Source organism: Crinia signifera, chromosome 6 (genome assembly GCF_055691185.1).
Source record: "Crinia signifera chromosome 6, ASM5569118v1, whole genome shotgun sequence".
NCBI lineage: Eukaryota > Metazoa > Chordata > Amphibia > Anura > Myobatrachidae > Crinia > Crinia signifera.
The window spans coordinates 256,878,269-256,898,752 of NC_139222.1; the positions used below are offsets into that span (position 1 = coordinate 256,878,269).

General features: G+C 44.2%; 1 protein-coding gene across 1 annotated transcript in view; it reads left to right on the forward strand.

Moving 5' to 3' along the window:
* LOC146009767 (alpha-2-macroglobulin-like protein 1) overlaps positions 1-12,277 on the forward strand; it is a 171,592-nt gene extending 159,315 nt beyond the window's left edge. Inside the window, exons 33-39 of the mRNA XM_083150228.1 lie at positions 424-548; positions 4,289-4,379; positions 7,598-7,666; positions 8,392-8,494; positions 9,293-9,334; positions 9,446-9,580; positions 12,059-12,277. Coding sequence (XP_083006354.1) covers positions 424-548; positions 4,289-4,379; positions 7,598-7,666; positions 8,392-8,494; positions 9,293-9,334; positions 9,446-9,580; positions 12,059-12,084 — 591 coding nt within the window. The 3' untranslated portion in view covers positions 12,085-12,277. The remainder of the gene's footprint in view (positions 1-423; positions 549-4,288; positions 4,380-7,597; positions 7,667-8,391; positions 8,495-9,292; positions 9,335-9,445; positions 9,581-12,058) is intronic.
* Positions 12,278-20,484: the final 8,207 nt, after the last annotated feature.

The window sequence follows — 20,484 nt, forward strand, 5'->3', positions numbered from 1 at the left end:
TATTTTGAACATCGCTCTCCTTTTTTTTAAATGTATGGCGAGAATACACATGGGGCCAAATGTAATAGGGTGAGAGTTTCAGAAAGTGAGAGATTTGGGAGAGTTTTCCCCTTTTTTTTAAAGCAGCAATCAATTACACTGCAAAACCAGGTTGATTTTGCCATGTAATTGATTGCTGCTTTAAAAAAAAAAAAAGGGGAAAACTCCCCCAAATCTCTCACTTTCTGAAACTCTCACCCTATTACATTTGGCCCCTGGTTTCTCTTACTACCCTACAACCTATGGTTGGTTTTGTCATTACATAATAATGTCAAAATTAATTAATTAATTAATTAATTAATTAAAAAAATGTGTTGTACATATCTGTATGTGGATTGGTTTAAAAGTCAGGTTGTTCCTAATCGGATATTCCTCTGTCTGCAGTCACACCTGCATTACAACACTCTTCCTGTCAATTCTGATGCCCACTTTGCCCTTAATGTAAGCACTGAGCCAGCTGTCTGCACCCACGAGGGACAAACACATTTTGAGGTCCACGTGGATGTCAGGTAAGAATAAATCCCACCCCTTGTTCTTTCTACTTTTTCCCCTAGGGCTTGGACGAATCCCTGAAGAAAATAATGTATACAGTAGATGTGTTTAACATGTTCACAGATTTTGTAGAAACCATATAAATGGTAAAGATCAGTGGTGTAGCTAGGTGCCACTGTACCCGCAGCAAGTGCATGTTTCGCCCCCCCCAGTGCCTGCTCCTTACCCCATGCCCCTTGTGTCTGATGCCTACCCTGTGTCCCCTGTGCCTGCTGCTTACCCCATTCCCCCTGTGCCTGCTCCATACCCCATGTCCCCTGTGCCTGCTCCTTACCATGTGCAGTGCCCCCTGTGTCTGATGTCTACCCTGTGCCTACTCATTACACCCTGCACCTTTCCCCATTGCCCCCCCCCCCCCCCCCCCCCATGCCTGCTCCTTTCTCTATGCCTCCCCACCTGCTGCTCCTTTCTCTTTGCCTTGGGGGAGCGGGGAGACGGGAGCGGGAAGGGCTGGTGGTGCAGGAAAGTGCAGGGCTGGCGGGCGAGCTGGCGGTGCAGTGTGGCGAGGGCAGCCTGGAGCTTATGCTCCGCCCTCGCTTCCCCACTGGTAAAGATGATGGTTGGATGTGAAGAAATGCATTTTATGGTTGCCTTATTTGCACTTGGTGCCTTCTTCATGGAGTGCCACAGTATTAAAGGTCACTTTTCACAAAGAGAAAAGTACAAATGCGGCACAGACAGTGCCTTGGCCTTAAATGTGACCTTTGTAATCAGAGCTGTGAGGCAGAAATGCTAATCACTACACCAACCATGCTGCCCCTAATAATTATATGGTAATTATTATATCACTAGTCTGGCCTAACATGCTCGCACTGTCTACAATGAGGCTACTTTAGAATTGGATGATTTGAGCACAGTGCTGTCTGGAACTATTGTATGTGAACCCCGCACTATGGGGGGATTCTGAGTCTGACATACTGTAGATGCTACCATGTTTGCCTCTTTTGCTTTACGCTAATGCCACAGCCTATTCTGTTCTTACTAAGATGCTAATAGGTAGAGGTGCAAATCCATCTCTGTGCGTATAAAGACGCACACTTGCTGCATCATCGTGACTTGCACCAGCCCTATCGCAGGTGCAGTTCCTCCATATTAATTCTGAGTGAGATGGTTATATGTATTTAGATGCAGCCAATTTCAGCGATATGCCCACATCTGCCTAGCCACCTGGTTATCTCCCAGGAGGGTCCACTAATACTGTGGTAAACAATGGAATGCATGCGTATCACAATTCGGACCCATAATCAGTACTTCCAACATCGGCCAACCTTATATACAGTATGCAGTTAGGGTCCCGCTCGCCTCCTTCGTGTTGGTATTGACGTTATTGGGAGACCTCATGTTTTTCAGTCACCTGATTTGATAAGATCAGCTAAGTCTGGTGTGCGTTAGAGATTTTCCCTTTTTTTTATGTAGTTTATTTATTTAAAAAAAAAAAAACTTTAAATATGACAACCAACATCAGACCTTTATGTCTTCTATCTTTCATCCATGGCTTATCATATTCTACACTTACTATATAAATATACAGTATATCTTGCTCAATTATTCCTAATCTGCAAAATATGCAGCCTTGCAAGTACAGTACCGTACAGGAACAAAAAAATATGCAGCTGCACACTTTAAGCACTAAGAATACTGATAATCAAAATCATTTTGATACTTTTACAATTAAAATGGAGTATACAGTAAGTGGGTCATACTTGCCCTCTGGAATCATGTGTCGTCCCCCCCCCCCCCCCCTCCCCCTGCAGAAAGGTGGGAAAGCCTCCCGCAACGCCCTGCTCTGCCGTTCAATTACCGCGATAGCCCTGTACCTTCTTTGTAGACAAATAAATCTCAGTATTTGCTGCACTGGGGATGGGGCTTGATGATATCGAGAACAGTCCCCACCCCCCCGAAGGAGACACAAAAAGTAGGTAAGTGTGATGTGGGCAGTGGCATAACTATAAAATCATTGCTGTACAGCAATAGCCCCGCAAACCCCCGGCGCCCTCACCTACTCAGCGCCTCATCGACCGCCACGGGGCCTGCGGGCCTATAGTTATGCCACTGGATGTGAGCCCATCCACCATATACACGTGATCTTCATCAGATGGGTTCCTGACATCCTTAATACTAGCACATTATAATCAATGCATCTAGTCTTATCTTAAAATAGTGCCCATTCTAATTAGAGATGTGCGGGTTTAGTTTTGATCTGAGTAAATTTGGGCAAAACCGAACCCACTCATCTCTAATTCTAATATGCAGTTAGCAATGCAGTAACCTCAACTTGCTAAAAAAAACTCAGAGGGTAAAAAATCGATAAAAAAAATTGGTACTTATGTATTAGCCAGGCGCCCAATTAGCATACGTACGGCACCGTAGGGAAATCGCATCGCATGCGCTTTTTGCATGCGATTCGATCGCATGCAATTTTATAGGGTGCGATGCCATTTAATGTAGTATACACTTGTATTACATACAATGGAATTTAGGCACCCCCCCCCCCACTATCCACGCCACCCACAAGGAGCAGCGTAACGCATTTTTTCCTGACCTTTTCATACCCCCAATATCCACATCGGCGCAGAGCTGATTTTATATAGTGTTGCGAGTCCGAAACGTGGCGAGCACATCGAGCTCCGCGAGGGGACACGGAATACATGTAACATATTTTGCGGGGCTCGCTGTGCTCGCCACGCTTCAGGCTCGGTGGCTCGCTGCACTCGCCACACTATATAAAATCAACTCCATGCCGATGTGGATAGTAGGGGTATGAAAAAGTCAGGAGGATGTGATCTCATTGCACCGCCCAAGGCCAGAGAGCAGTGAATAAATTACATAGGAAAATCGCATCGCATGCAAAAAACGCATGTGATGCAATTCAATATGATTTTCTACGCAGAATCGCCCACTATGCTATTTGCTTAGTGGGCACCCGGCTATTACATAAGTATTAAAAATTCTAATCTGCTGAAATTATGTAATTTTTGCAATCCAAAATTTGGATTTAAAATCCGAATTCTGAACCGTAGGAAGATATGAAACAGGACTCGATATGGATCAGATCTCCTTGGGTGTGGGATATTATATTGATCTACTGTAACTTATATTAATGTTGGTTTGAATACTATTTTAATATTGCAATTAATTATGTAAGAAGGTCTTGCTAAGAGACTTTACAAGGTTGTACATATCAGAAGCAGACTCTTCTGTCTGAATTTCTTGCTTTTTGCACACATGAGACGTACACGTCAGGTACTGCTTGCCCTATGTATGACACGTATTCATCAGGTGAAGGCAGGCACAAAGGGGCTTGTCCAAAGTCTGACTCATTTCTGTTCACCGACTCAAATGGTGAATTTTTGTATACAACTCATGTGCCGATGCAAATGCACCCATTATATCCGTCCTAATCTGAGTTGATCGGAACTTGGCTGGATCCATCTTTCCAGGAAATTGGGTGTTACGGTTTCTGATGGGGGATTGCTTTGAGCAGGTAAAAGCTAAAACCGACTTTTTACTTCAGTTTGAGACTACAGTAGTATGGCAAATAGTTCATGCAGTAATCTCTGTTCTGGAATCTTACCCTTATCACCAGTTTCTTTAAGAATTTCTTTAAGAATGTCCACTTTTGTTGGTTTTACAGGTTTTACCTCATGAACCTTATGAACAAAGAGCGCACATGTTATAATTTGCCATTTTGTTGTAGATATATAGGAAGACGTGTGGTTACCAACATGGCCATCATTACGGTGGAGTTCCTTTCTGGATTCCATGCTGATGAAAATAGTATTAAAAAGGTGAGAAATTCAGTTATTTACATGGCATGTTGGACTTTAGATAAGGTAATTTGTTGTGTTTTGCTGACCCTGTCTGAAAACTTTACGAAGTCAAAGTAAGAGGACTGCTATATATGCCCAAGCTTGTAGAATAAATATACTAGATATACTGCACTGTAAAAAATATTCAATAAAAATAAAGGTGGCCATACACACGAAGATTTATCTGCAGATCTGTCTGGTTGGAACAAAAACATGGTTATGGATGAGAGCAAATGACAGTTGACCATTTGCTTGGAAATGCTGGAAAACTAACAAACTGTCACTCATCCATAACCATGTTTTTGTTCCAACCAGCCAGATATGAAGATAAATCTTACTAGTACCTTATGTCACCTACAGTAATGGTTGATGGTTTTACTTAGACATCCAAACTTACACAATCGTTAAACTTCCATCACAATGTTGTGCTAAAATTAGGACCAGCAGATTTGGCGGCTTTCACTGCCTGACGCAACCATGTCTGTGGAAATACCAACTTCCCCTTGCAACTCCCATGAATAAGCATATAGTGACAGGGGGGGACTCCCAACTGCTCTCCCTCCACAGGACATTGCTGTCCTCGGGTGGAACAGCAGGACAGTCATAGCAAAACGGGACTGTCACACGTAGTTTGACACAGTTGGGAGTTATGTATTGTGCAGGGAAACACCCATAGAAGCCTCTCCTCTTCAAGCTATATTTTATCAAGTACATTATATAATATGATGCGTATCAGACTCTGATTGGTTGATTGATAATCAATGCATCTCCTCTTTAGAAGGTTTGACACATATACCCTAAATATCTTATTCAGGTTATTTATTTAGCAAGAGAAAGTACAGGAGCTTGGTCTGATAGTAGTTGGTAGAACCTAGTGGCCAAAAAGACCTCTGACAATCAACCATGTGACATGCAACACGGGGAAGGGTGGGGACCAAGGTTGGTGGCCTAGCACTGTGACTATCCACACCACCATTTATTGCCTTTAGTAATCAGGCGGTGAATGAAGTGGAGTGAGCCACCTTGCCTAAATTGTGGTGAGTATACATTTGGCTGCCATGTTCGGACCTTGCTCCTTCCCCTGTTGTGCCGTGTCACATCTGGAGTTGTTTAGCCCACTATGATTCCGACTTAACCATGCCCTGATGGGATCCGGATGATAGCACTTCAGTGTCTAGGTTGAAAGTCAATAGGTCGACACAAAGAGGTCGACATTGACCTCTTAAAGAGATAACTTTGGGAGATGAGTTACATTGTGAAACAAATTATAGGAGTCATCACAATCCAGTTAATGCAAAAATAAACAGTTTAATATCATACAGTATAGAGTCTTCACAATATGGAACACAATTCAAATAAATAAAGGGAAAAATGAAAAAAAAAAAAAAATATATATAAAAATATATAAATAAAAATAAAGATACAATAATGACGTAAGGTTAGAAAGTACTTGGCTAAAATGAATACTAAAATAACATATTATTATAATATCTACTGTATCCTTAACAGCAGTCATCTCTAGGAATACATGTATGTCCTTGAGGCAGACAGGACTGAAATGTCCAAGATTTAGAAGCCACTAGGATTAGTAGAGTTGCTGTGACACACGTATGCTGCAATGCTTTAACCATCCTTGCATACAGTATGCTGATTACCTGGTATGCTGTTTTGCCTGCCACAAAATAAAGACAAAGATGGGGGTATTCAATCCCAGGTCTCGACTGTTGGTGCGTCCCAACAGTCGGGACCCTGGCCCGTTTTCGGTCCGCTCATCTGTTTATCGGAAGATGGGATTCAATGTCCTGCCTGCTGATTGGTGAAAAGGGGGCATGTCTGTGAAAATGGCCGTAGGTTGTCGAGATCCGGCCTTGACCTCAACAATCCATGGGCATTTTTCAGCAAAAGGGCCCAATTGCTTTTAAACTCGGGTCCGTTCTAAAGAAACTTCCATTTCAATGCTGTCAGTAAAGACAGCATTGAATAGGCACCCGCTGCTATTTCCCCCATCGGCAATTGCGGCGGGAATTGAATAACCCCCCAAGACTTCATCAGAGTGTATTTGAGTGTATTTGATTCCTTATCACACAGTCTATAGGGAAATACACAAACTCAAATGTATTTAAAATAAAAATTAGAGCACATGATTGATCAATTACAAATATGAAGCAATTTTAGCGCAGTGGGTGTACATTTTCGTAGAATGGGTTTATTTTAAGAACACGCTTAAAGGTGTAAGAAGAGCCCTATGAACAGGAACTGGATAATATCATTATAGTTATAGTTTGCAATGTGTTTTATGATACTTTGCATTATATATAAGGATGGTTAACATAAAAAAGCTGCAGCTACATAAATGCCTAAAACAGATCTTTTCATCATTATTTATTGCCAGTTATTTATACAGCGCAAACATATTCCGCAGCGCATTTAAGAGAATATTAGAATTAGAAATTAGTATTGTTTGGAGCCAAATTAACCTGCCAATATATTTTTGGATTTTCAGAGGGAACCAGTGCGCTCAGAGGAAACCCACAAAAGCATGGGGAGAATATACAAACTCCACACAGTTAGGGCAATGGTGGGAAATTGTATCGCTAAAATAAACACTGATTGTTAATTGGATTAACAACAGTCAAGATGATTTTTTTCTAAACTACCGCAAAAGATTCTATAGGAGCAACATGATCCAGTTTGGAACTGGGCAACATGGTTATAGCATGTGCTATAGATCACTTGTGGCTTATAGATAATTCAATGTGTGTTTGTTACATACATAGTAGGTAAGGCTGAAAAAAGACTTGCGTCCATCTAGTTCAACCTGGTATAGATATCCATTGCTGATTTGGTAGGTTCTGGTATTTTACAGACAGATTATATTTCCTATTTGTACCCATGGATGTTTTTATCCAGTAAATGCTTGTCCAACTTGCCTTGAACGCATTTAATGAGCCAGCCGTTACCACCTCTCTGGGAAGAGAGTTCCAGAGTTTGACTGTTCTGACCGTAAAGAAATTCTTTCTACTAGCTGAATGAAATCTTTTTTCTTCTAATCTATACTCATGCCCTCGTGTCCTAGATTCCTTTCTAAAGAAACTGCCATTTCAATGCTGTCAGTAAAGACAGCATTGTGTGATATTTATGTGTCACTGTGGATCAGGAGGAATTCATCATATCAATAATACTTGTCTTTTCTGTAGTTGGAGGAGAATCCTACAGTTAACAGGACAGAGGTCTCAGAAGATAAGATCACCATTTATTTGGACCAGGTAAGGGAATGTGGCAGAGTACAGTTCTAGAGATTGAAATGTATAGAGCTTGAGATTCATAGAGCTTAAGACCCCATACACAAGTCCAATATACAGTAGTCACTTTTTATCTTATTTTGACGGATTGGGGCAATAAATCGGGTGAAAACTGGCCAAATCGAGTGTGCCATGGTCCTATGCGCATCGGATCAGAGTTGGGGGTCGGATGTGCTGCACATACCCCCTCCGACTCGGTCCCCTTACCGGCAGCTGGGAATGGGGTTGCATGCAATACATCACATGTTGAATGACCACATGTGATCCTGCCACCTTGGGCGGCTCTAGGGGTATCGGCTGGCCATACACTGCTGTGAGAGCTGCAAAATGCAGCAATTGGCTGGGATGGGGGCTGGGCTTAATGCCTGCCCCCGAACTGCACAACGGTATTTCCTTTCTGGCTTCTCCCAGAGAGGAGCCAAGTAAAGTAGACCAGCATGGGCTGCCTGTAATCAATATATTTATTTCCTGTAGTATATTACATCTGTACTATTCACATTCAGGTTCTGGCTATGGATTGCATGCAGTATACCAGCATGTAGACACGCATACAAATAAATAGAACGCCACAGAAAATGAATAGGCCAACGCCATATCACCCTCTAGCACTTTGTATAATTAGCTCACAAATCACCCTTTGCACTGTGGTTGGTAGTAGATGAGCTGCATTGATGTCTGTTCTGTCATAGCTTACTCACAAAGCTGAGAGTTATACATTTGGAATGAGACAAGAAACACATGTGGGAAATCTGCAGCCCGCGAATGTCGTAGTCTATGATTATTATGTTCCTGGTAAGTAGATATACTCACAGCATTACTATATACATGTATTTATCATTTGTCATAGTGGATACTACTTACAGAGAAGGCTATTTTACCAGGGTAATGTTCTCCAGAAGTAGTAGGGGTGAATTTAGGGGTCAGGTCTTTCCTAGGTACAACAGTACTTGTTGCCCCCATCACATAACTGTCCGCTTCATGTTAGATCTGCACAACACCAACCTCATCCCCCACCCTCTACCACCAGGACCGGATTAAGGGCTTAACTGGCCTGGAGCTGGAAATGTTCAAGGGCCTATTATGGGAAGTGGAGGAGGTGAGGCCAATGCCATATAGGCAGGCAGAACCCATACACTATAAGCCCCAATGTCTCCCTGAATATATAAAAGTACAAATATATGTTTCAAACATTTATGATTTATGACCCATGATGTGGCCAGCTGGTGTCTGTCTAGTGGTCACCATGCTGCCATCATGATGGGCCTATTTTTACATGGAGGCCTGGAGCTGCAACGCCATCTGCCTCATTGTTAATCTGGCTGTATATACCACCACAATTTCCTGACCATTTCTCCAACTGCCTCACCGGTAACAATATAGAAAAATAAGTAGTAATGACAAAAAAAAGAATCACTTGGGCCTCGTCTGGCCATCATCCTATTAGGGCTGTCTGCTGTGTCACCCCCTCCTAACAAGTGTCACCCCTAGGCACGTGCCTCAGGTGCCTAGTGGAAATCCACATGTGAACCTAGTAAGAACTACTTTCCCTGATTAAAAACAAAAAACCTTGTCTCTCCTTTTCTATTGCAGATGAACAAGCTGTAGCAGAGTATAACGCTCCTTGCAGCGCAGGTAAAGAAACCGCTAAGTGCTCTGACCCAGTACTGAAGATGCCTTAGTATCTATTATATACAGTGGAATTATTGATGTGTAATACATCACTCCTATATGTATCTCTCCCAGTGAAAGGTCACTGCAGAGTCGATGTCTCAGGTAGGAGGGATTGTGGCCATTCGGGTATTACCAGGGAGCAGTGTGAGCAGAGAGGCTGCTGCTTCGATTCCAGTGTTTCACAAGCCATATGGTGTTTCTTCCAAGGTTAGACTCTCATTCATATTCCACACTGTGGTTATTCCTTTCCTTTAGTTGTTGTCCTCTGTTCTTCCGCTACACATTGGATGTGCTGTGTCCATTACATCGACAGGACGTCTATTTTTATTTTTTTTATAACTATAAAGTATATAAATATCTTGTGTTCCTTCCACATTTTGCCACTTTCCTTTAGACTTTTGCCACGTTTGGGCAATCACGAGGTCTCCAGCCGCTGTTAAAATAAAAGTCTCAGAAAGCACAGTCAGTATGCTTATGAGAGATCAACAACGTATACAGTATTTCAACAGTTAATATTAAATAGTGACAAACAATAAAGGAAAAAGCATATGCTGTGATTAGAATTTACGACATAGGGCCTGCACACAATGCCAATGTTCATGTACAGTAGCACAGTCATTTTTTTTACAATCACACATGCACAAAAATGTCTATGTAACACTGGGCGATTCTGAGCTGAAAGCAGCTCAGTTTTGTCGTTTCACCTCAAAAGCTGAGCTGGGAGCCATGAGAGTGAGCTGGGAGCCATGAGAGTGAGCTGGGAGCCATGAGAGTGAGCTGGGAGCCATGAGAGTGAGCTGGGAGGCATGAGAGTGAGCTGGGAGCCTTGAGAGGCTGGGGAATGCAGCCAATCACTATGGCTGCAGCCACATGCAGAGAGGAGGAGAGAGTGGGGACAGCGCTAGTGTGTAGAGGCTTGGACAGGCAGCCCACCACTGGATGGAGGACAGTGGGCCCTCTTACCACCGGCGACTTCTGGAGTTCCACTTCGGCAATCCCTTCCACTGCAGGCTCAGCTGAGGGGATCTGCTCTGCCTTTAAGCAGGTTAGAACCTCCTGCACCTGCCTGCAGCATCATGGACTTAGCACTCCCGCAGACTCCACCAGAGCAGGCCCATTGTTACTCCACTGTCACTAGGTTTTATGGGAGTGTTGTGGTACATGGTCAGACAGAAACCTCAAATACCATAGGGAAGGTACAAGTTTTGGTACTTGTGTATTTTGGCGGCGCCCCCGATTTCCATCGCGCAATGTTTTAATCGCATCGCATCCGATGGCATGTGATGCGATTTTTGCCCCCTATACGATGAAAGATTGTATAAGCACCCTAAAGGGTGCTTTTAAGCATCGTAATGGGTGCTTACAATGTTAAATGCACCCCCACGCCACCCCCCCACTATAAACGTGAACCCGAAGTGTGGCGAGCGCAGCGAGCCCGCGAGGGGCGGCGGTACGCGTCCTCCGACCTTTTCATACCCCCACTATCCACGTCGGCGTGGATTTGAGAACAGAAAGTGTGGCGAGCGCAGCGAGCCACCGAGCCCGAAGCGTGGCGAGCGGACGCGGATACCTTCACAGGTATCGGAGTCCCCTCGCGGTCTTCACAGGTATCTGCGTCCCCTCGTGGGGCTCGCCACGCTTCGCTTCTATTCTCAACTCCACGCCGACGTGGATAGTGGGGGTATGAAAAGGTCGGAGGACGCGTACCGCCGCCCCTCGCGGGCTCGCTGCGCTCGCCATGCTTCAGATTCACGTTTATAGTGGGGGGGTGGCGGGGGTGCATTTAACATTGTAAGCACCCATTAGGGTGCTTATACAATGTTTAATCGCATCGCATTGTATGCCATATACAATGTCATACAATTTTAAAAATGTATGACATTGTACAATATCGCGCGATATCTCGTTGCATTGCATGCCTTATGGTATGCGATGCGATGCGCGCCGCCAAACTACACAAGTACCCAAGTTTTAATAGGGCGTATATGGACTCTTCACCATTTACAGCATGCATGTTTGCTAAATGTCGGTGTCTCAGACCTTACACATTTTGCCACATGAATGCACAGAAGGGTAGGCGTTTGCTGCACCATTTGCAGAGACTCCCAGATGAACGACCGCCAATAAACATGTGACGCTGCACCCTCCCCTGAAGCGGCATCAGAATTTCAATTGCACCTTTTCCTTACTAAAAATCACACTAAATCACATATGAATTCCAACTTTGTCTAAAAAAACGCTACCTTTTACATTTCGCCCTTTGAATTCCTTCTTCTGCATGTGACTAACCTGACCGAAATTCCATACAATTACTAACTTTCATAGATATACTAACATCTATTTCGAAACTCCAACAAAATCAGCCGGTACAAACTTTTTTAGACATGAAATACTGCCGGTCGGCACATGTCACCTCAAAAAGACATGAAAAACCCATGTCGATGTTTTTCATGTGTCTACCGTTTGACCATGTGGACCGTAGGCATGTCAACCTTTTTCATGTGTCGACATATGGCCAGTCGACCTTCAGTCATCAACCCAATGTATGTCGACCTAACGACCATATACCCACCTCTAGCATGTTTTGACTATCCATATTACTTTTGCTTTGTCCCTCACTCTAGCCTAGAGCCCCAAACAAATCCCAAACCTTACAATCTTTTTATCTGATTCTCTCCATGACAGGATTTGAAAAAGAAGAATCCCACTAACCAAGAATCCGTACCTGAAGCTATCACACCCTGTGTCCCCCAATCCGGAATATGTGCAGTCTACCTGCAAATAGCACACAGGACATGATTCCTATCATCAACACGGGATACATAATTCCTTTTCTTGTAACACCACATTCAATAAACAATACACAGATTATTATTGCTGGTGATTTTTGTGTGATAAAAATAAATAAAGGCATAATTTATGTCAGTGCTTCCCAAAGTTCCTTGAATCAGCATTTTTTTTTTTAAAGACACCCGGTTGAGAAATTCAGAAGATAATAATAATAAAAAATAATACCAGAAATGGTAAAACACAATACTGGGAGCGCCACCCCTCTCAATACCACAGATGACACAATTTAGTGATCCATAAGCACTCTTTGTGGGGAATCTTTACAGATCTCCCTCCGTATAGGGGAGAGGCAGAGTCAGTGAGGCCTGGGGCTGGAGTTGGGCCCTCTCTGGGCTGAGTTCCACGCCTCGGTGTCTGCAGGAAAGGGAGCCTCTACTGGTGTCTCCTGAGGGCAGAGGCCCCCTCTCCTGTGATCTCTCTCTCTTGGGGATGAGCCTGGGGGATGAGCCTGTGGTCTGGGGCATTGTGCAGGGGGAGGGGGGGCGGCTACCGCCATAAATGCACATAAAGGTTGCGTCATAAAATCTAGTGAATGCCTAAACACAGCTGTGATCCCCCAGATCCACTGGACCAAGCTCTTCTGGACAATCCTGGATTCATAGGTGTTTATTTACTGAGATGGGAGTTCTATTGAAGATTGGATGTTGCCCATAGCAACCAATCACTTCTTATTTATTTAGCACTCTCTAGAACACAGGTTCCCAAAGTCGGTCCCCCACAAAGTGCATGCTTTGCAGGTCTCCACACAGAATTAAGTGACATAAAACGTGAACTGTGTGGGGTCCTGAGGACCGAGTTCAAGAACCACTGCTCTAGAAGATAATAGACAGAATCTGATTGGTTGCCCATAGCAAGATCCCATCTTCAATAGAACTACCATCTTAGTAAATAAACCCCATTGTGCCAGGCTATTCCGGTCAAGCTCAATTCCATTGTGATAAGCCATTCCGGTTCAAGCTTGAATCTATTGTGTTAAGCCATTTCGGTTTAAATCCTGGATCCATTGTGACAAGCCATTCCGGTTCAAGTCTGGATCCAATTTGCCAAGCCATTCTGGCTGAAGCCAGTTTCAGTCAGCTTAGTCATTCTGGTCCAATCCTGATCCAGTATTGTAATTATTCCAGTTACTGACTCTGTCTATACCTTGTCTTGTACTCCAGAAGACGGGGGGGGGGGAGATGCTCTAACATCCGCGTCCCCTTACTGCCCCCTATCGCCGGCTACCGCATAATTATCGTATATGCTGTAACAAATGCGATAATTATGGCAAAGGACAGCTCGTGCGTTAAGAGCTGGCCCTAGGCATAGGCAAACTAGGCAAATGCCTAGGGCGTTTGGAATGCCTAGGGGCACCAGCAGCTTTTGCTGATTAAAATGATATGCAGCATGCCTATATAGAAATAGAGTATTCATGGAAATCACTGCAACATAGCATTCCGTATGCAGGTACAGCCACAGTCGTACACATTTTAATAATCGGAAGCTCCTTGTGTGTCCTGGTCACATAGCAATGCAAATAAGATGAATTTTCAGCAAAAAAAAGCCCCAACATTAGCAGAGCTGGCCAGGAGCTGCATGGCCTATTGAGGCAAGATGTATGTAGAAACATCTGCATCCAAGCAGAGACAGAGGTCACAGTGTTAGCGGCTGTGCGAGTGTTGTCTGTGGGTGGGTTGGTTGTGTAACAGTGTTTGGCATATGTGTAAGGGGCATTATGTGTGTCATATATAAATGCATTAATAATGTGCGACATATGTGTAACACGTATTATGTGTGTCATGTGTATAAGGGTATTAATAATGTGCAACATATGTGTAAGGGGCATTATTTGTGTCATTATGTGTATGAATAAAGGTTGGCATAATATGTTAGGGGCATTATGTTAATAAGGACATTAATAATGTGTGTCATGTGTAAGGGGTATTACTGTGTGGTATTATCAGGGGTGCTGAGAGAAAGGGGTAGGGGGTACAAATTACCCAGGCCAAAGTCTGATGGAAAGGCCCTGTGGGGGCCCCAGGCCCCCTCCCCTTAAGTGACAGCAGCAGTTGCAGCTCTTCTCCACTGCCCAGCACACACTGCTTTGTGCTGGGTTGCAGTGTGGCCATGGAGGTGCTTAAAATACAATTTTTTCTCAGGATTTTTTTTCTAAGGGTATACATTGGGATGTAGCATTGACCCTGTGCAGAGACCAGTTAGTTGCTACTTTTATGGGATGTAGCTTGGGGTGTTTGGAGGTAGCGTATTGATATACAGTAGTGCGGGTATGTAGTGTGGGAATGTAGGTCACTGATCTAATGGGGGTATGTGGTGGGAGGAGGTAGTGCAGTGATACTTGTAGTATGCCGAACACCCCCTACCCTCCTCTGGAGAATCTATCTAGATGACACTAATCACAGTTCATGCAATAGCACACAATAGGCCCTTCCCAAATTTCAGCTCCATGCCAATGTGGACCTTAATCTGGCACTGATTGGACCCCTGTTGGTGAGAAGATCTCATTGCAGGACTTCGGGCGAGACTAACGCGATGACAGCAATTTGGTACACGCCTTTAAGACTATAAAAGTAGTTAATGGCAGTTACTTGCTGCTTTACCATCAGAGGGTGTGCCATATTTTCTACTGAAAAATAATTTGCAATATTGTGTTACTACTTTACAGTGAAAAAGAGTAGATCAGTTGTTACTTCCCTGAAAACTTGAGCGGTTGGTATTAGAAGCTGCACGTACAGTATGCATTTGTGGGGTGGCCATTTAGGGTTGGAGAAAACACTCCTATACATACAGTTAAGGTTCTATTGGCCATCCATCTATGCCTCAGTCAAGAGGTATTGTCAGGAATGCCCAGTGTGCCAGAAGACGGCCTCTCGGCCAGAGTTTAGGGCTCCACTGGTACCCCTCCATATAATTTCTGTGTCTTTTGAGTAAATTGGTATGGATCCAGTCGGAAAAATCTGCTTGAGGGCACCAATACATATTAGTGGTGGTTAATTATGCCACCAGATATCCGGAGGCTATATCCCTGCGTAATATGAAATCTACCACTACTGCCAGAGAGCTACTAACCCTGTATACCCGCTTGGAAATAACTAAGGAGGTCCTAACGGACCAAGGTACCCATTGAAGTCACACTTTGTCCTGGACAGAAACAGGAAGTGGTAAATTTGGTGGCACACTACCAAGATGTGTTTCCATTCCGGGAAGGACACAGATTATCCAACATGATCTTGTGACTCCTCCTAGGGTGGATATTAAACAAAGACCATATTGGTGGAATAATCCTGTTATTTTAGTACCTAAGTCTTTGGGTGCTTTAAGATTCTGCAATGACTTCTGTTAAATCAAATCAAGTTTCTCGCTTTGAGTTGTACTCTATGCCCCAGGTTCATGAGTTGGTAGAAAATTTAGCCTAGAGTCAGTTTCTTACACCCATGGTTTGACTTAAACTGCTAAGGCAAAAACAGCCTTCTCTACCATAGAGGGCTTTTTTCATTACAAAGTGCTGCCATTTGGTTTACCTAGTGCCCAAGCAACCTTGCAGAGAGCTATGAATAAGTTGCTGCAGCCCCAAAGGGAATATGCAGCTGCATATTTAGACAATATCGTTATTTTCAGCTCTGACTGGGAGTCACACCTACCAGAGATGATGGTCCTCTTAGTCTACACGGGTTTACCGCCAACCCTGAGAAATGTGCCAGTGGTATGGGGGAAGACAAGTATTTTGCGTACATTGTGGGCAGAGGACAGGTTAAACCTCAGCCTAGTAAGGTAGAAGTGGTTCTGACCTGGTCTAAACCAAAATCTAAGGCGCAACTTAGGACATTTCTGGTTTATTACTGCAGGTTCATACGTGATTTTGCCATTAGAGAAACCCCACTAACAGAATGTCTCCAGTCCAATACACTGCTCCTGAGGAAGGTACCAGTCCGGTGCCGAAACACATTGAGCCATTTCTTCATCTGAGCTCCGGACCAGCACTCCATCCACACTACAAGACCCTGACGTCTCCACCTTTTGCCAAGCGAAGTGCCATTCGCCTACTGTGGACTATTCCAGATGGACTTCTCATTGATACACCAGGGTAACCGACTCACCAAGCTGGGTAATATTCCCGAACTCTTTTACCATCTATACTCCCATATCCACTGCGATAATCATCCATATTCCATATCCATGTGATGAACTATCTCTACCACTAAATAATTGGAGATTCTAAAGGCCTTCTCGGAGACCAGATATACTGTGGAGAAACTCTCCATTTCCCTCGATTATGCAGCAATAATTGGTTGCAACCTTGACCCTTTAACATTTTTATAATTTTTTATTTTATATTTTTATTTTTTTTTATTTTTCATACTACATTGTCTTATTTTATTATATCACGTATGTATATGTGTATACAATAAATTGTTCAATTTTACAGTTGTGATTCTCTCAGTGAAACCCAGCGCTGCTCAAAACCCTTTTCTTGTCCATTTTGCTTTTTCTGAGGGTTCCCACAATTCCCTCTAGAGCAGCAGCTAAAGACAGCGCTCCCAGATACGTACCCCCCATTTTTCAAGAATGTCTCCAGTCCATATCCTTTTGTCTGGAGACATTCTGTTAGTAGGGCCACTCTAGTGGCCTCCATCCAGGCTACACCCGTCCAGGGCTGAAGCTCGGGGCTTCCTCCGGTGTCCCAGGGTGGTGGACTATGGGCTGATACGTGTAGCTTTTTACTGTCGAACTACAAGTTCCAGCAGGCCTCCCCTGTCAATCAGGAGTCACTAGGCGGCCAATAGTGGTATTCGGGAGGAGGAGCTGCCGGATGGAAATACACATCTCGTGTCTCCTTCGGACAGTCTGTACTGGTTTCGGGTAGTCATTTTTTTATTTTGCCAAGACCGTGGATGCTACTTAGAACTGTCTACGCTGGAGGACCCCTGTGAGTATGGTTTCCACAAGTACCCATATTAGATTTCTTCAGGACCATCGGATGTAGGGACACCTACCTAAGGTGTTAAGATAGGTAAGGATCTGGATGAATGGAATTTGAATGTAATAAAGTTTTATTTTTTTCTGGTGTCCGTGTGTATTTATTTAACTATTGGTTCTGCTGTGGAACTAAGAGTCCCAGCAAGCCCAAATCCCGGTATGCAGTGCAGGCTTGCTAGGACTCATAGTTTCACAGCAGAACCCAATAGTTTATTTCTATTTTTACACAATCATCAGCCCAGTGGCCAGAGGTGTAACTATAAAGGGTGCAGGAATGCAACTGCTTTGGGGCCCGGCAGGTTGGGGGGGCGAGGGCTATCCCCTGCACCCTTTTTATTTATTTTCTAATATTGCTGTGCTGACATCCAGGTCCAGGTGGCCTAGGCCTCCTCCCACTCCATCAGCAGCTACCTAGATGAGGCACCAGCACACAGATCCACGAGACTGCTAGAGACAATGTGGGGGCACACCTCTGGCTCAGGGGCACAGGACACCCACCACCGCCACTTCTGGCCCAGGGGCACAGGACAACCTCTGCCAGGCACCACACACCCACCACTACCACTTCTGGCACCAGGGCACAGGAGAGACTCCCAATAGTGGGGTCAATTTACTAATGCCCGGTACACACTAGAACGATGAAGTTCATGAGCGGGTCTTAAGACGATCGTGCCACCCACTCACGTTCTGGTGGAGCTTACGACCCGCTCACAATCTGCATCCGATCCAGGCCCGATCCGATCGTGACTCGTACCCACTTGAATGGGCGTTTATAGATCCTACCTGCTGCAGATAGGATCTGAGAAATGACCTAATGACTTGCTGATCCACAAATTGGATTTGGATCGGATCAGAAATGATCTGAAATGGCCCAAAGCATGCCCAATTTCCATACACTCAGACAAGATTGTATCTAAATTGGGTCATTTTGGGCCACATCGTTCTGGTGTGTGCCCTACTTACTGTAAGATGGGAGTTCTATTTCAGATGTGATGCTGCTATTCAGGGCTTTTTGGGGCCTAGGACTAATTTCTAGTCTGGCCCCCGGTCCCCTGCACCGCTACTGGACATCAGATTCAGAATGCTGATTCCTTTCAAATCAAGCTGGCGTATCCAAATATATTTTCAGGTAAAAGGTAAAAAGTTCCCTGGCCCCTGATATACAGTATTTATACATTCCAGTGAAAACCACCTTCACCTCCAGCAGCCTTGATCTGACCAACCACTGTTTTACAAATATTTGTTTTACTATGTTCAATGTCCATCCTGAATGCCGATGAAAAATGCTAAGATTAAGAAACAGAAAATGAAACTCACACGCATACAAAAGCACTCAATCGCAAAGTTTAAAACTTCCACCCGTTAGGTGAGTTGTATGTACAAAATAAGAAAACATCTGGATTAGGGATGCCAATCCTGGGGCATTTTTTTTCAATTGAAACACCAGGAATTGAAAAACAAAAAATAAAGCCCTATAAATTTACCGTTATGGTACCTTTATGGTGCGGGTGAGAGCAACCAAGAGCTGTGCAGGAGGGCCAGTGCTCAGTAGCTGCCATGCATTAGACTACACATGCGCAGTTTAATCCCGAAATTGCAGGATTGTAAACTCCAATCCCAAAATTAAAATCCTGGCATTTTTGGAGCCAAATCCCGGGATCCCACCGATCCCAATCCCGGGATTGGCCAACCTAATCTGGATGCGAGTTGCGGGAAAGCAAGAAGCACGCAAGTTTTCATGTTCCCAAATCATGCAAAAATGTAATAACCTCTGAGTGCAGGATGACGGTCGAACTCGGAGGGGCAATCACTTAAAGTACAAAGCATGGGTTTGCCTTGAAAATGATTGCCCTTTAAAAAACTTCAAAGTTCGTCCAATATCCTGCACGGCCGCGAAATTCGGAGGCTATTACAAATTGAGCCACGCTTAACTAGCCGGCCGACGCGCCAGAACAACCCATCTCGCCATTCACCAAGACAGGGTTATTTGACCGCCACACACTTTTGCGTGTCTCATTGCCGCAAATGTGGTACAAGAGAGCCTCACATACACGCACATCCCATTCTCTGCAAGTCTCAGCAAACAGTACGCTGAGACGGAACGATTTCAGGATGCGTAAACGCGGCTGCATCTGTAAATCTGGTCCTTTTACTTTATTACATTTACCCCAGAATGCGAAAGTGTTACATCATCATGTGACGTTACATAAGATGCCCGACTGACAGCAGTTCTAGAACCACCAATCGCAAAAAAGACCTGAGCCTTTCCTTGCCACTATGCCTGGTGTATTTCATGTTGGCAATTTTATGTTTTTCAGAAGTAAACTTCCTAAGCATTAGAGGTGATGATTTTCTTTAACATTGTGACACAATTTTTTAGCCCTTCCTGAAGTTCCGTAATAGCCAGCATTCAATCTGCGCCCAGGGTGATGCATCTGATCCGGGGAGGATGCGGCAATTATGGAATTGACTCATAGCAGCAATGTAATGACACTGGCTAAATCTACCAAGTGCAGAATTCTAAACATCATAGACTATTCATTATCGTATAATTTTCTATCACTTTGTGTGTTTCATTTTAACTTACCAAAAATAACAACTTTCCCCAATAGTGGGGTCAATTTACTAATGCCTGGTACACACCAGAACAATGACAATCATGAGCGGGTCATAAGAGGCTCGTGCGACCTGCTCACGATATGGTGGAGTTTACGCTCAAGATCTGCATCCAATCCGATCGCGACCGTACCCACTTGAATGGTTGTTTATAGATCCTACCTGCTGCAGGTAGGATCTGAGAAATGACCTAACAGCCCGTGGGGACGCGCATTGGATTGGGATCAGATCAGAAATTATCTGAAAAGGACCAAAACATGTCCAATTTACATACAATTGGTCGAGATTGTATCTAAATTGGGTCATTTTGGGCCACATTGTTCTGGTGTGTACCCTACATAAGATGGGAGTGCTATTTCAGATGTGATGCTGCTATGCGGGGTTTTTTGGGGCCTGGGACTGATTTCTAGTCCAACTCCTTCAACCTCCTCCAACTCCTTCACTTACCGCCCGGCTCCCCCTTGTGCTGTGTTGCCTGCGCAGCTCAGTGGCTGAACGAAGCCATGCTCCCGGACATCAGATTCAGGACGCTGGAGGCCAATTAATTTGTGGCACCGGGTGGTGAGCCAATCAGGGCTTGTGTACCGGTAGCCACTCTCATTGGCTAATGGTACCCTAGCTCTAAATGGCTCACGGTTCTGCATGTTAATTGTTGTTTTGTATTTTAATAC